Source organism: Magnolia sinica, chromosome 5 (assembly GCF_029962835.1).
Source record: "Magnolia sinica isolate HGM2019 chromosome 5, MsV1, whole genome shotgun sequence".
NCBI classification, from domain to species: domain Eukaryota; kingdom Viridiplantae; phylum Streptophyta; class Magnoliopsida; order Magnoliales; family Magnoliaceae; genus Magnolia; species Magnolia sinica.
Window position 1 is genome coordinate 22,957,211 of NC_080577.1, and position 16,152 is coordinate 22,973,362.

At 39.0% G+C, this 16,152-nt stretch overlaps 2 protein-coding genes across 3 annotated transcripts; one reads left to right on the forward strand and one right to left on the reverse strand.

Annotated features, from left to right (window-relative positions):
- The first annotated feature begins 901 nt into the window (after window positions 1–901).
- Window positions 902–10,424, forward strand: LOC131245750 (protein MIS12 homolog). 2 transcript variants are annotated; one of them, XM_058245426.1, is made up of 4 exons: window positions 902–1,166; window positions 1,260–1,398; window positions 9,781–9,915; window positions 10,006–10,424. In XM_058245426.1, exons 1-4 carry the CDS (start codon window positions 987–989, stop codon window positions 10,065–10,067), a joined length of 516 nt encoding a protein of 171 aa, XP_058101409.1. In that variant the 5' UTR covers window positions 902–986; the 3' UTR covers window positions 10,068–10,424. The 2 variants fall into 2 exon arrangements, 1 of the variants encoding a protein (XP_058101409.1); XR_009170968.1 differs by having other exon boundaries at window positions 907–1,166; window positions 9,767–9,915.
- Window positions 10,425–12,016: 1,592 nt separating this feature from the next.
- On the reverse strand, window positions 12,017–13,468 carry LOC131245751 (stress-induced protein KIN2-like). The gene is made up of 3 exons (XM_058245427.1): window positions 13,319–13,468; window positions 13,041–13,109; window positions 12,017–12,302 (listed from the first exon to the last, which is right to left on the reverse strand). The coding sequence occupies exons 1-3, from the start codon at window positions 13,376–13,378 to the stop codon at window positions 12,228–12,230; spliced, it is 204 nt and encodes a 67-aa protein (XP_058101410.1). The 5' UTR covers window positions 13,379–13,468; the 3' UTR covers window positions 12,017–12,227.
- Between the last annotated feature and the right edge of the window lie 2,684 nt (window positions 13,469–16,152).

Below are 16,152 nucleotides of genomic sequence, written 5' to 3' on the forward strand. Positions count from 1 at the left end.
TTCTAAGCTCTCTCATCTTCTATTCCTTTTACTCTCACTTTTCTTCTTCTTGTTTCTCAATCATTTACTACAGTTTGTAAATTTTAATAGAGACCAAAAGATGTTCACCGATTGGTATATACATCCAAAAGTTACTCTAGTTGCACTTGTGGGTCCATAGCCCAACCACTTCAGCACATAATCTATTTGGATTTTTGGGCCCCAGAGTCCAATCTGATGTCTTTCTGGGCTGAAAAAGACAGTTGTATAATGTGGGGTCCACTTTGGACCTCCTGTGGAACACACCTTTGATGTGCTGCCTGGATGCGTCTGCAACTGTCCTAGTCGGAGACGTTCTATGCATTTGATTCTTGCTTCATTTCCCACATTTGTTCATCAGTATAAGAGTAGAAGATATAAACTGCAACCACAATTCACACATTTCTGATCCATATGAGATGATTGTCATTTTTAAAAGATGGATTCCTGTGCACAGGCAGCATGATGGCTCAATAAGAAAAAATCTAAAATGCCTTCTCACTTTTTTAGCATTTTTGAGTATCTCCATCTTTCCAACCATGTATTTATTATATTATATGTTCTCCATTACACTTTTTTACCCCTTGGGGATCTGATCGTCATCAATCTAACAAACTTGCCAGTTTGGATGGGGATGCATATCACACCATTTTGGTGCCCTTTTTGGCTTTTACAGTATCTATCCAAAGTCTATGTTCCCGGTTCTGTGTCTCTGTTTCATGGAGAATGCGGTCCTGTATTTGGATAAGAAGGACCAAACTAAAAAGAACTATTCATGCAAGTGAAAATCTACTAGTCACCACTCAATTACTTGACATCAGCTCATTGATGTGCATGTGATAACCATCTATGAATTTGCTTATTTTTTTTTTATATTTTATTTTCTGGACATTGGTGATTGAGAATCTCGAGAAAATATACATGTTATTTGCTATAGTTCTCACACATTCTTTGCATATCAATGTTAAATGAAAGTTATCTGTACTTCCATTATACATTTGTCTTTTAACGTAAACAAGTTGTATCCTCTCTCTACCCCCCTCTCTCTCTATCAGGACTCATCTGGTAACAGTTTACTGCTTGAAGATGTGCTCTCCGATGCAGAGCTTGATGCTCAATTAGACTCCTGGAGAGAAAAGCTTGTTGTGGTAAGCACCCTGTAGCTTATCTTGCATTGCATCCTCTGCAATTGGTCTTTTTTCGAAGGTGGTTGTCTTTGAGATGCTTGCTGGCTCCCTCAGGTTGGAAGGGAATCCGCTGAGCTGCACAGAGAGGTTCATGCATTGCAAAAGCAGTCTATCTTAAGCAGCAGTTGTGCCAGGTCTGTCGCTGAGGCACTAGAACCATTCAAGCAGAACTCCATGCATGCCATGCTCAAGGGTATCTCTATTAGCCATTAATTATTCTTTTATTGACACAATATCTGTTTGTCCAAGACCTGCTCATTAGTCTATTGCTGTTAATTATAATTACTTGATTAAAATGTAACGCCCTGAAATTCGGGGGTCGAGCATAACTCAGCTCTCGAGTTCCAAAACATCACTTATGCAACATATTTGATGATGGATGTATGTTGTCTGTATTAGTGCATAAAACATGGAATAGATTAAGCCAAAGTGCAAATATAATTCAGGGATAAGTGAAGAAAGCAAGCGGAAGACTTAAAGAAATATATGTGTATATGTGCGAATCCCTGAAATACATACACATACCAGGTCGTAATGTAAGTGTTGCTATCAAAATTATAAGTATCAAATTACATCATTTAGTTTCCAAAAGAAATCCCAGCATCCCGCACATCAGAATAAGGCTCACTAGAACCCGTCTGAAAACTGCATAAAAGAGAAAGCAGCCTCATCATCATCCATCTCCCGATCTACCTCAGAAGTCACATCAACATCTGCAAAATCAGCATCTAAGACAGTCTGGTGGGTGTTTAACACCGCCCCAGAACGTGGGAGTGAGTGATCAACTCAGTAGAACAATAAAGCAAATGTTAACATGTTATTAGTTCAATCAAGCAGTAATGATAAGACAACAATTAAACAGGTCCTAAGTACTCTTGTTAATGCAATGATGTATGTAGAATGATGCGTGCCCTCACGCGTACACCCTCAGCGTCTTCATCTTACGTTACGCATGACATCGTCTCAAAGTGCGCCACGTCTACAAAGCACATGCAAATGCGGTGCATGAACATGATTACTGAGTTGTTATTAGTCTTTTTCATACAACAGGATTGGGAAGCTAAGGTACCTTCCTCATATCACCATCCAAACAGTGATCCATTCTAGGGTCGTCAGTTCTAGACATCTCATACGATCATATGGTTTGAGGTCATTGCAAATGGCTCGTCACCAATCAAAGCACGCCTATCATACCTTTATTACCACATTAAGGCTCGTCACCTCAATGCGGTATCCAGGCATGCTCGAGGTCATTACAAAGGGCTCGTCACCAATCAATGTAGGTCGACAGCACGAATATAGTGTCCCATACCACCATAATCGGCTCACGAGTTTGGTTGCTCACTGGTCACTACGGGGAGGCTCGTCACCCCAGCGTAGGCCGACAGCTCGACCACGGTGTCCCATACCACCATGTCCGGTTCATGAGTCTTAGCGGATCAAGGTACCATGGTTAATAGGATTTCATCGGTAAGTTGGTACCCTAGATTCAAGCAGTAGCGTCCATACATGGTGAACATACATCGGATAATCGGGTTACTTGACGAACTCGACTAGCACGAGCGCACGTTGAGTTGAACGACATACAGTGCGCAAACACTCCGCGTGGCCAAACCACTGCCGACAACCCTAATACGACTCGGGTTTGTCTAATCACGTCCTACGTGGCGAAAGCAATCTCAGCCACGAACTTAAGGCCGACTACCGATTTCCTGGACTATTCATAGTCCCAAACACATTACACTACAACAGATATACGTATTGAATGTAGAACAGTAATGGAACAACGACTTCAACCATGAAGCATATGAGTACTTGAAGAATATCAACTTAACATGAATGTAAGCATAAGTAATGCTTGAACTTAAACAACAAGGAATGTAACTAGCATGAAGGAAATCATACACACTAGTGGGAGAGTTGAGAATCGCTTCTCAACGCCCATACTAGGTTGATATATCACACGTTAGATCATTCAGACATTTCTACAAACACTTAGAATACATAAAGCAACATACATGACGTATGTTGAAATACACACATTTGGACAATTCCTTTTGTCAAGGAGTTGCCGCACATATGATTAGCATAAGTACACGACAAATACTCATGGCAATCACATGTTCATATTTTATACGCATACGGTACTTTATACATACACATAGAATACACAAATCTCAATATAACACATGCATATCAGGAACGCAGAATAAACATAACATTTGGCATGTGAAAATTCATCCATAGCAAGAATAAACCATTCATTGGCATTGAAAGCCTTGAAAACCATAACTTATACGATTAAAGTCCGCACCTTAATCCAGAAAAGAAACACCGAACTGATTTCAGACGATTTGTCTTCGTCAACGGCGACAGAATAACCTAAGGCAAGAATAAAAATGAGCTACAACAACACAAAGACTATTCTAAGCTCTAACACAGATTAGTGTTAGGTTAACTTACCCAAAGTTGAACTCAGAATCGCCGGAATAACGATTCAAAAGTGAAGGTTCAAGGATGAAGAAGAACAGGAAAGAATCTAAGATGATTCACCAACTTCTCTCTCACTTTCTCTCTCTTTTCCACTCTCATTCTTAGCTAGGGTTAGAAAATTCGTATGGAAAAGAGAGCTAGGGTTTTAAGGTTTATAAATAGGCCTAACATTGATGAAAATAACCCCAGGGCCAAGGTATACTTAGGGTATAACCAAAATCGGCCTCTTACGATCCAACGAAGCACTTCCGGTGGGCCTATTACTACGAAAGGTTGGACTTAAGCTCACTGACCATGGATCTAGGTCAAGCTGAGTTTTCGTACCGACCGGATCTTCAGATCAGCCGTGACGGACCACACTCAATTCAACGGTCACAGAATCTCGATCAAGTCCACAAGCACAAGGACATGCCTGGGCCACCCTCCCTGATCAGAGGGTGAAATTTGGTCAGAATCCAACGGTCAGATTGCTTAAAATCGTCGCGCAAGCGACACGACTCAGATTTCATAAAATCTTATTGAATTTCCAACCGTTCTCACACTCTTCACTCCAGACTTAATTAAATCGACCCAGAACATCATCTGGACTTGATTTTCGAGGTGATGACCAAGTCCAACATGGTGACCGCAACAGCCTAAGATCATCGCTATCGGACTTTCGACGCGCGGTCCAGGTCCGATCCAGATCTTCCAAAAATTTTCAAGAACAACTGGATTTAGCGATGGATCCCAGATTTTAGAGTAACATAGCGCTAACCAATCTACAAGTTTTGAGTCATGTAGATACAATTTAAAGTGATTGATGCAAATTTCACAAGCAATCGAGTATAGCGCTAATTACCCCAAAAACAACTACTAAAGAAAATAGAGGTAGTACTCGGGTCTTGGCACAAAAATTCCCGGGTCATTACATAAAATTTCCATGATCTTTTGACAACATTTTCAGATGTTTCTGAAACAATGGAAAGTGCCTCGTGTTCATGATAACCGTTCATGTAAGATGTATTAGTAATTTAATATAGGTATCGTATGAGGCTTACTAGGCCCACAGGTGTAGAGCCTGTCTATCCACATGTATCAATATGGCACTCGTGTGCAAGATCTTAGTTTTCCTTCAGGTGGGGCACATTGATTAGATCTTCTGTTTCAAAGTTCAGGCCGTTTCGCTCCTCAGGTGGGCCATCCAACTTTTTGCACAGTGGCTAAGGAGTGGAATGGTCTAATTTTGAGGCAGATCTAATCAGTGTGGCCCACAGGGTGGAAAGTTCGGATCTCCTTCACCTGTGCAATATCGACACTTATGCTTGCATGTTGGAAGGGAAGGACTCGAAAGACATGTGGCCTTGCAAATCACAGTGTTGCATTATGTATGTTGTAAATCCTGGAAATTGGGAATGATTTTGCTTTTCAATGGAACGAATCTACATTCACTTGGGGTGCCTCAAGAAATGAGGAGTAGTGGGGCTTCCGTTTCCCCTCTTCTTTCCTCTACTGCAAATCAGGAAACTTCTTACACACAACCTGCAGCCATGAATGAAACATGTCTTTTCTCAAATGTTGGTATGCAGTGGTGGGTCAGGTAGTAATTAAATCCCATGAATTCTGGTCTGCATCTCGTTGCCATGAAGCTGAAATTATTTATTTATTAATCCTTCTAGTTACCTGAAGGAGATGTGGGATAGTTTCTGATGCTATAACCATATCTATATTCCCCCCAAATGCCACTTTCTGGAGCTGAGTAATAAAAACTACCATTTGGTCAGATCCCACTGCATGGGATAACTTGGGCTTTAAATTCTTTTCCATGGACGGCATTCTGAAATTCTTATGACATCCATTCCTAATTGTCCTTGGGTATGTATGACTAATTATTTCCACGAGAAAATTAACCTTCATACTCGAGTTCTTGGAGCCATGAGAAATAGAAGCAGGAATCTTAGATAGCCCGCACTGAAATACCTCTCATAGTATGTTTAATGTACCATCCCTTGTGCTAACCCACCTCAGTACTTTACTTGGGCACTTTCCTAGGTTAGGTCTCAACAACCACCTCCATAAGAGAATATTTTGCCATGGAATTCTCTTATTATGTAAGAGGTTTCACATGCTCGGGCCAAAATATGCACAGTACCATTCATGTTTTGTGCAAGTTGTGCCCATATTTCAATGATCTAAATGTTGATATTATGGCCCCCACAGTTGATGGCTGATGCACCAAAAATCTCCCAGATGGAAAGATCCTAATCCTTTAATAGGTGGCTGAAAATGGACAGTTAAGAAAAAGAATGCCGCAATGCATATTGAATGCAGAAAAGTTGAAATTTTCAGTGGGCAAGACCTTCAAAGCTGGGGGATTTTTGCTTACGGGTTATTCATGGCAAGGTCCATAGTATCAATGGTTTGGATCACTGAATCATGTGCCGTACTTGTACAAATTTTGAACCTGGACAGTACTGTGCAAACTTCTGTCCTGAGCATGGTAGAATACCTCAATATGTATTCAAGTATGAATTGGAGAAATTAGGCTGAATGTGTTATATGAACAAAGGTGCGCATTTCAAAGATGAGGAGATGTTGCGATGGATGTTTGGAAATACTAGGAAGGAGAGATTAAGAAGGATGTCCTTCAAAGCAATATGAGACTAATTCCAATTGGAGACAATTATATAGTGGATTGAGGTGCTTTTGCCATGTGGTTATAAAATCGGTGATGGCCTTGGCAAGGAAGGGAACTTTGATTAAGGCTGAAGGGCCTGAAAGGAGGATGATATGAAGGCCTGAAAGGACTTTGGGAGGAGATTTAAGGGATATGGCTTTTTTCACTTATCAAAGATAGGCCTTAGAAAGGAATTTTGGTGAAACAATATCCATCAAATAGCTGGGATGAGGTGATTATGACGACGGCGATGTATTCAAGGGGCTTTACTTTGTTAATGTAATTCCCAGGGCACGACACGCAAAAGACCACCTTAAGACAAAGAGGCCCTTTGAAACTATATCGACTCTGTCTATAAGTTTCACGAGGAACTGCATGACCCTTGGCCTAAGGGTACCCATAGTATTATACTCTTGTTTTTGTTCTTACAACTATGGCCAATGATTCAGTGATCAAGATCATTAGTCACTTGGGAACCACCATGGGTGGACCATGCCCCAAGAATCTCGCAGATTGGAAAATTCTAGCAACCAAGCTTGAGCCTTCTTGTAGGATGTTGCTGCATTTCTCTTTTTAACCATCTATTTGCAGGTCATGAATTTAAAGGTTAGAGATTTTCGAAGCATGGTCCATAAGCAATGGGACCCAATAGACAATCAGTCTTGACCACTGAATCATGGACCAGTTGTACCAATTGAAAACCCTCTATACCGTGCACGTCCTTGGGTTGAGAATCCCCGCAATTTCTGTAAATTCATTACCACACTTTTGGGAAGCAAATGCATGCAATGAAAACAATGGTTTCAGACCTAAATGAATGAGGAAGGACATCTAACAGATATGAGGTTGCTCTCTTCTCCATAAACTCATACATCAACCAATTATGGTGGCTTCTTCAGTGAATGATTCAGGTCATATACCACACATGATTACGTGTGTAGGAAATGGTCGCCACTGAGGCTCCTTGGGGTTGGTTGTTTTAAATTTTTGCCGAAGTTGTTTTCCTGAAGGGGTGCACTCCAGTTGTACCGTTACTACTGCAGACTTACAATGGTACCAGGCAGATGTGGTGCCCAAGTGATGCGTTTGCTCGATCCAATGTCTATCAAATGCGTCACCTCAGAAAACCCCATAGGATCCAAAACTAAGCCCAATACAAAAAATTAAGGTGGGCCACTGAAAAAAGGGAACGAGCTGGGAGGAAACACTGCCCTTTGAATTTCATAGGGACTTATCTGAGTCTCAAAACAGCCTGAATTTTGGCCTTATCCTTCGTGTGGACTGGATGAAAGCTCTGAACAACCTTGATTATATATATAACATTTTGGATCCCCATGCTAATCAACGAGCTCTCAATATGTTCTCGGTTCTGTGGCCCATATGAATTTTTGGTCGGGTGAGTTTTGGGCTCTGGGATTTTCTTTGGTGACCAATGTTGTCATATGCAATCGCATAAGCCCTTATACACCCTTATATGATCATATATGCCATTTTGGACCAATGGACCGCATATGCTATGGTGGCATATGTGGTTATCATACTATTGGGGCTTTTGTGGTCGCATAGAGAAGTATACGACCGTACACTACCAAAAAAATGACTTTGGCTGTTTCAGATTTTATTTGTTCAGAAATGAGAAGATCAGTGTATGCTCCCGAGTATTGTCTTTCTTTTTTATATCATCTTGTTGTTGTCTTTCTCTATAATTTAGTTCTTTAGTTTCAAGGCATAGCTTTTTCATATGACTACCTTTTTTTATGATGAAATTTATTTTCAGCCATGTGCAGTAAGCTTTTAGATCAAAGCGAAGCTAAGAATAGGGTGTTAGTTGACGGCAAATTGATAACCATTAGAGGCACATCCATGTAGTTCTCGCTTGCGATTGTTGAGAAGCGATTTGGCTGCGAGAAGGCATTGGATCTTGCTATCAATAAAAACTTTAAATAGACATATAACTATTATGTTAGTATTGTACAATTTTGTGAATGGATTAAAATGAATGATTGTATTTGATTAAATGATTTAGCTGTGAAGTTTGATTAAAATGAATGATTGTATTTGAATGAATGAATGAATGATCTGTTAGGACATGTACTACAATGGTAAGAGATGCCATTAGAATAGTTTCTTTAAATTAGGCATTAGCTACGGCTATTAACCGTAGCTGTTTCTAATTTTAGCCTTTTGCTGGTGTGCTAGTTCTACTTTTAGCTACAAATATAATCCGTAGCTATATAGATTTAAACTACGGAAACTATGTTATGGATTTAATTCTACCTATTATTACTACGAATTAAATCCGTAGCCATTGTTAACCTGCAATAGCTATGGTCATGCTACGGATTTTAACCGTAGCTATAGTAATTTAGCTACGTATTTTATCCGTAGCTTCTCCCCATTTTGTGGTCGTGGTATAAGCCATAATTATGCGGTTATGCCATCGTGTACATAGTATGCAATGGCATAACCTCCTAACTGTTAGTTTTTTTTACTGTTGAGACTTATTTTTTACTTCATTTTCTCTCACTGTTTGCCTCTCTTTTGTTTTTGCACACCCACCCCCTCACACCACATGGGCACTCCTTGGTTTGTGTTGAAATAGAGTCTGTCGACTACTGAGCCATGGAGCCAGACACTTTTTGCCTATAGATAGGCATTCCCACCCCCTATTATTCTCTCTCTCTCTCTCTCTCTCTCTCTCTCTCTCTCTCTATTACTCTCATTCTCTCTTAAAATGACATCAATAAAATTTATACATTGTTTTTTCACATTTTTTAATACATGCATTCATTTGAGTAGTTAGTTGTCTTATTATAGTCTAATAAAGCTATATAAAAAAAATCTTATACTGGTAGTCTTTTTAGATAATTTTTCACATGTGTGTGTATTAATTTTTCCTTGAATTTTCTGTGATGTGCCATCACATAAGTGCACAACCCCCTTGAATCATCACTAGTTCACTCATGCCATTTGACAACATTGGAAGTGACGCATCCTATGGACAGTTTGGATTCCATGAAGACATCACTAGGTCCCACATCTGCCTGGTAGATGGTACCTGTACCACCGGAGTGCACCCCTTTCCTAAAAATGTTGAATTATCCAGCGCATGCTATCACATGCACCAATCATTTGCTAAGTACTCATCATCACGCGGGGTCCATGACCCACTCCAGTCGTGTGCATGGCCGCATGCCTAATCATTGCCCAATTGTAAATAGAGAGTGGTGGCGAGTCATATAGTGCATTGTTAGGTGTACAGGTTGTAGTCTGGATAGCTTTTTCCTTTCATTTTTGAGAAAAGATTTTGCATGTAAATTCCTAGCATACCGATGCACATTCAACTATCCACGATATTTATTTATTTATTTATTTTTATTTTTTTGACAAGAATCTAATCAACTCAAGAAAGTTCACTTGACACAGAAATGCTAAGAACTGCATCTGAACTACGTGCAAAAATGGAGATAATGAAGGCCAAGAGAAGGGAAGAGATGGAGCGCATTAGAATTGAGAGGATTTACAATCCTGACAAGAGTCAATCTATGATGTATAGCAATGGTAATTTCTACATCAAAGCCTACTCTTTACCATATTGATTTTGCAAAAAATTGAGTGGGGAGATCTATAATTCTCTACCTTGTCCTGTAGGCCTCTCTGCTAGTTTGGAGGATCTTCATGAATTTGCAGATAATATGACAAAAAAGATGTGAACATGGACGTTGCCCTGCATTTTGGTAAATCAGGCAAAGTCTCAAGGATGGTTTGGAATTACTGTTATGCCATCGCATTAATTCGAATAACCATATCTTCACATAACAGATGTTGGTGTCACCACGTTTAAACGCCTGGCAATACAAGTATAGCATCTCAGCAGACTGATATGATATGAATCTAGATTTTGTCACCAATACTAGCATGTTAACAGCTTTAAGGAATGTATGTATCAGTGTGATGCCACTGCTCGAAATTTAAGCTTCATCTTGTCTGTGTTTATGTGTGTGCGCATTTGAAATGGTGAAACTATTGTTGCCATTTAAAACAGCCTTGCCTGTTTGGATTGCCATTTACCACAATTGTTTAAACACCTGATTCGGCAGTCAAATGCATATATATTAGGAGACAAATAAGGAATTTGTAGTAATTACAATTTTACAGTGGAAATCTCCTATCCAAAAACATTAGTGTATTTTTCTCTATGATTTGACATTGAAGTGTGGAAAATTATCATAATTATGATTTTACCACTATAAACCAAACAAAGGAATTGTCGGTCAAATGCAATGTTTTCGGGAGATGGGTAAAGGAAATTGTAATCATTGCACTTTTAACAGTACATTATATATGTAATTTGCAATCCAAACAGGCCCACTTTGAACGATTTATCCTTTCGCATTTGGTTGCACCAAATATCATGATATTTTGCACCAAATGAGACTGATTAATCATGAAATTTCATGATTTTGGTGCAACCAAATCACCCTTAACCTTTTCAAAAACCAAAAAAGAAATGAATACAATTGTTGGCAATACACTCCAACCTAATGATCAAAAGCATTCATAGGTTATACTAGTTATCCCCATGCATTAGATAGTAATGTGACTGAATATTTATTCCATTTTGAACTGTAATGATTGCTGCCATGTTGGATTTCCAATCGTCATTTACTGTTGAACTAACTGAATATCTCATTGGGAAAAAAATAAATATCCAGGCTCTGTTTGTTAGTAGGACAATGTATTATGGTAGGAACTTGCAGTGTCAATATGCAACTGTTAAACCTTGATTTTATTTGTTATGTAGTGCGGAAGAAGCTCAAATTGCCAAGGAAAACAGATTCCAGTATTTATTCAGTTTTAATATTTTACATCTTTATTTTCCAAGGAAAAACGAAAAAAGAGGGAAAAGGTGTAATGGTTACACCTTGGAAGTTCATGTGCATGCCTACCATTTTCTATTTTGTCCACTACTATCACATTAATGGGACTTTTGAGTAGATTTTTTTTTTTTTTCCTCACCATGATGTAGGCAGTCAATGAACTAGAGCTGGGATAAGCAGAAACAAAATTTTGAATAGGGAAAGTGCTATGCATCGCCTGCAAGTCCAGTATATGGCATTCAACCTGTCCAGTAGGATTGCTATTGTGAAAGTCAGGCCGACCTAAGCATCGTGTGGGCCATCATTTGAATCTCGAGGTTTTTGAATTTTCCTACATTGTTCTCTATGGTGTGGCCCATGTAATGATTGTACAGGCTTGATTTTTTAGCCATTCCAACAACATGATAGGGCTAACGTAATGCACAGGTCAAATGGCATATGCATAACATGATAGGGCCCACCATAGAAAGCAATGGTTGGATTAGGTGTCCAAAACCTCCAAATTCAATTGGAAGGGCATGTGATTGTTGGATTAGGTGTCCAACTTTCATGGTGGGGCACCCAAATTGATTGGTTGGATGCCCATACACACCCTAGTGGGCCATAGGTGCAGCACTGGTAAATTCATAGCACCATTTACTACCATTTTGTCTTAAATGTCTTGTTCCAGAACATAAGATCTAAACTACTCTAATATCACACATCAGGAATGTAAAATGGTCACTCCATGTGCTATGGAATTAAGAACGAACATAGGAAGCAATTTGGAAAGCTTAAACCAATGGAACTAAAAAGCTTTTCTTAATGTTAGTTACATAAGAGTGAGAGGCCTCTTTTCCAATGACAAGAAAACCACAGCCACCTTATTTAGAAGAGCAACCAAGCCACAAAAGCTTTTGTACTAAAACAAAAAAGAAGAAGCAGAAGAAGAAGAAAAAGAAGACAGATTCAGCACTTCATTGTGAGAGTGTCTTTCACAGCATCAGCACCGATTCAACGCTTCATTCCGAGAGTGTCTTTCGCAGCATCAGCAGCCCCCTGCGCTGCCTGCTTCACTTGCTGACCAGCCTGTAAAATAGTAAGATTCAGGAAGTCATTCCCTGGTTTTTTCCCTTCTAGTGAAAGTTGAGGCAAATTTTATTTATTTATTGATTTTTTAAAGAAAAGTTGGCAAATGGAATTTCTGGGAAATGTAAAACCAATCATAATCAGCAACCAAACACCCATCTAGATGACAGTGTATACACTGAATATTCAGTGTATGGCCAGATCATTGCACTAAGGGCATGTTTGGACAGTGGTAAAAATAAAAGAACATGGATGTTTTTTCTCATGGTGAGACATTTCATTATGTTTGGATAACAAAGGAAACTTTCAAAATGCAATCAATTTACCAAACACCATATTTAAATTCTCATGCATAAAATATAAATTGATTTTTGTGGGAGCTTTATTTCAATCTCCATTTGTTATCGAAAAAAGACTCTCAAAATAAAATCCATGTTAATGAAAAATCTTTGAAAATCATCACTGGGTAATTACTGTGGCTTTTTTTTTCTTTTCTTTTTCCACTATCTAAACAGGCTCTAATAAAATGGTCAGGTGTCACCCTGCACAAATGAGTCCAATAACCATAACTTTTTAGGAACATATGGTGATGAGTGACGGTCCACTACACACTAGAAGTGTGTGCCTTCATCGGCATTGGAACCCACTCAACACATGGACATGGTCATCAACGGTCATCAACGGCGTAAAAATGCTGAAACCTTCTTAATAAGGAAAATGTGGGTTTGTTGGAGGAACCTCTTGGCAAGATTCCTTGCAAGATTCAGCTGCACTGGATGCCTTGTCCACCATCTCATCCTTCTTCACCTGAAATAAAATGAAAGGAAAGATATCATGACCATACACACATCATACATCCATCTCCAATATCATGGACCATACACCTGATCACACCACCTCCCATCCAACACCCCCCACTATCACCATACCATGTCTTGATTACAATCATCATGCATGAATAACTGAACATCCATGCCATGGAAATCATCATCATGCATGCTCCAAGGACCACTCACCTGAGCCTGGCCTTTGGCTTCACCAGCTTTGTAGCTTAAATCCTGTGACTTATCAGACATTTTCTTTTCTTTTCTTTTCTACAAACAAGCAATTGAACTCTTTTTTTGGATGATGAGAATGGAAAGAGCATGCAAGCCTATTTATATGCCCTTTGCCAACCAGAGTCATCAAGGCACACGTGTGAGGACATTGCATTGCATTGAGACACGTGTAAGAGTGTAACTTGAGCGGCATGATCTTTGCCATTTGAACCGGGATTATAGGATGACTGATTCAAAAAGGTTGTTAGGAAGGGACACCGATTGCTTACTGACGGCTCTGTGGGCCCCATCATGATGTATGTGTTTTATCCACGCCATCCATCCATTTTGAATAACTAGTCTACATGATGAGAATAAAAATGAGGCAGATAAAAATATCAGGTGGACCACCTCACAGGAAAACACTGATGATTGAACACTCACCATTAAAAACTCGCTAGCGAGCACTGTAATGTTTATTTGCCATCTAACCTGTTCATTAGGTCACACAGACATGGATGAAGGGAGAATACAAATATCAACTTCATTCAAAACTTTTGTCGCCCTCAGGAAGTTTATAATGGTGAGCTGTCAATGACAACTGTTTCCTGTGGTGTGGTCCACATGAGATTTGGATATGCCTCAATTTTGGTCCATGGACCTAAAATGATCTGAAAAATGGATGTACGGCATGGATAAAACACATATATCATGGTAGGGCCCACAGATCCCGTCCAGTAGCTACTGGCCCCCTGAGTAGACAAACCGCATCTGTTAAGAAGAATCCCACCTGTTTTATTTTATTGGACTTCAAAAAATATATTTTATTCTCACTCTTATTTCTCGTCTCATCATACATGGTTCGATAATCTCGACCATTGAATATGATCCGAAAATCTACTTGATAAAAGAATATTAACCTTTTGGGTTGTGGCTAATGTATAGGCGATTAAGAAGAAATACATCATTAGTCTATGAAAAAGGCGCAAGATTGGACGTCGACTGGTTTTTGGGATTTGGTGCATCTGATGGACAGATCAACGGTCTGGATCACCGAATCACTTGCCCACGTCTCAGAACTGACCAATGCAAAGTAGAGGGTGGGATAGCAAGTAATGTGCCTTATAATTCCTCTTGCAAAGGGAAAAAAAAGGTTTGATCTCTCCATGACATATGTAATATTATTTAAATTAGAAATACATGTGGAAGCGCAATAGAAGAAACGGAGGGAAATAGTACAACCACGTGTGGAGAGAAAATGATGAATAGTGCTTAAAATGGTTTTGACCGTAGACTTATTCTTAATTATTTGAGTGCTTTAGGCCACTCGAGGTTTTAAATTTACTTCATTTTTACACATTGATGTTCTAACGTTGTCCAAGTATCTAGATGCAACTAGGAGGATTATAACTTATTACTGGGTGTGGCACGTGCAACCCACATGGAGAGAATGGCCATACGCAAGTGTACGCTAATGAGAGAGAGAGAGAGAGAGAGAGAGAGAGAGAGAGATGCTGGAATGGTTTCAACGATGGGATACCTATCCTCACTTTTTCGAGTGATGTTGCTCACATAGTTCTAAATCAAACTCAACTTTGAGCTAAAGCATTAACCTAACTCGATATAATAAATGTATAAAATGGATGTCACACAATTATTCTAATGCCCTCACATGGTCTTTGTTGCACACAGAAGGAAAAATGGGGGGTGGCTCATCACATTATATGCACTTTATTTAAATTTAAAACTATTCCACGTCCTTTAAAAAAATGCCAGAAACAAAGTGCTAAAAATCAGACCATAGCTCGGCTGAGGATCCAGCATAGCTTGAAATGAACACTGACCGGATGATCTCAATCATCTCTTTTGCCATTCAAAAGATTTACAATGCTATTCTTAGCTGTCCATTTTCTAGCCTTGAAATCAATTGTTAAAAATGTTAGGTTCGTTGTGATTTTCAGTTATCTGCTTTTAAGTCCTTGCAGGGAAGAGTACTAAATTGCTAATCTCAGGTGCAAAACGAGGAATTGATGCATAAACACACCTTGATTATTTTTATTATTATTATTATTTTAGGTTAGCTTGTTAGTACACACCCATGTCAGTACACACACTCCATGATTGCCACCCCCGCTAGGGATCGATACCAAGACCTCAAGTGCTAAACACACCTTGATTGGTTCTTATAGGAGTGGGACAATGTATGAAAGATCTTATGCATGGTAGAAATAAAATAAAATAAATTTGGATGTTCTTTAGGCATTCATGAATTATAAAGTACACTTTCAGTGAAAATTAGAAGAGGAGGACAATTGGCAAGGTGGTCCTTACCCTTACTCTGGTGGTAGACTCTTAGGAGTTTCAACATCGGGTCTAGGGTTCGAGTACCCATAGGTGGTGAAATTCCAATATGGCGTGAGTGTGTGGGGGTGTGTGTGCGTGCGTTTAAAAAAGAAAAAAAGAAAAAAAAAAGAGGATAATTGGCAAGGTGCTTTTATTATTATTATTATTATTATTATTTAAGATAAAATTATGTTAGAAAGAGAAAAAACAAACACAAAAACACCAACAATTAAAAAAAGAAACCTAAAGACTAAAGACTCTGCAAATAACTAGTATGAAACAGTCCTATGACTTGCTAGAACCCCAACCCCCTACCCTATTCTCAACCCAAAACGAAACTTTTTTTTTTCCCAATTCTATAAAACATCAACAAAAAACAAAACTATTTTACTTTATTTTTACAATCCTTAGAACTGATTTTTTCTAGAGTTTTTAGTTTATCAGCTATTGGAAAAATGTGTTGGAACAAT

Bases quoted from the DNA above. Each gene is read 5' to 3' on its own strand.
- LOC131245751 (XM_058245427.1), bottom strand. From the start codon at position 13,378: ATGTCTGATAAGTCACAGGATTTAAGCTACAAAGCTGGTGAAGCCAAA. The intron at 13,110-13,318 runs GTGAGTGGTCCT...ATTTTATTTCAG, and splicing joins AAGCCAAAGGCCAGGCTCAG to GTGAAGAAGGATGAGATGGT. The intron at 12,303-13,040 runs GTTCCTCCAACA...ACTATTTTACAG, and splicing joins GCAAGGAATCTTGCCAAGAG to GCTGGTCAGCAAGTGAAGCA.
- LOC131245750 (XM_058245426.1), top strand. From the start codon at position 987: ATGAAAGTTATCTGTACTTCCATTATACATTTGTCTTTTAACGTAAAC. The intron at 1,167-1,259 runs GTAAGCACCCTG...TGGCTCCCTCAG, and splicing joins GGAGAGAAAAGCTTGTTGTG to GTTGGAAGGGAATCCGCTGA. The intron at 1,399-9,780 runs GTATCTCTATTA...CACTTGACACAG, and splicing joins CATGCATGCCATGCTCAAGG to AAATGCTAAGAACTGCATCT.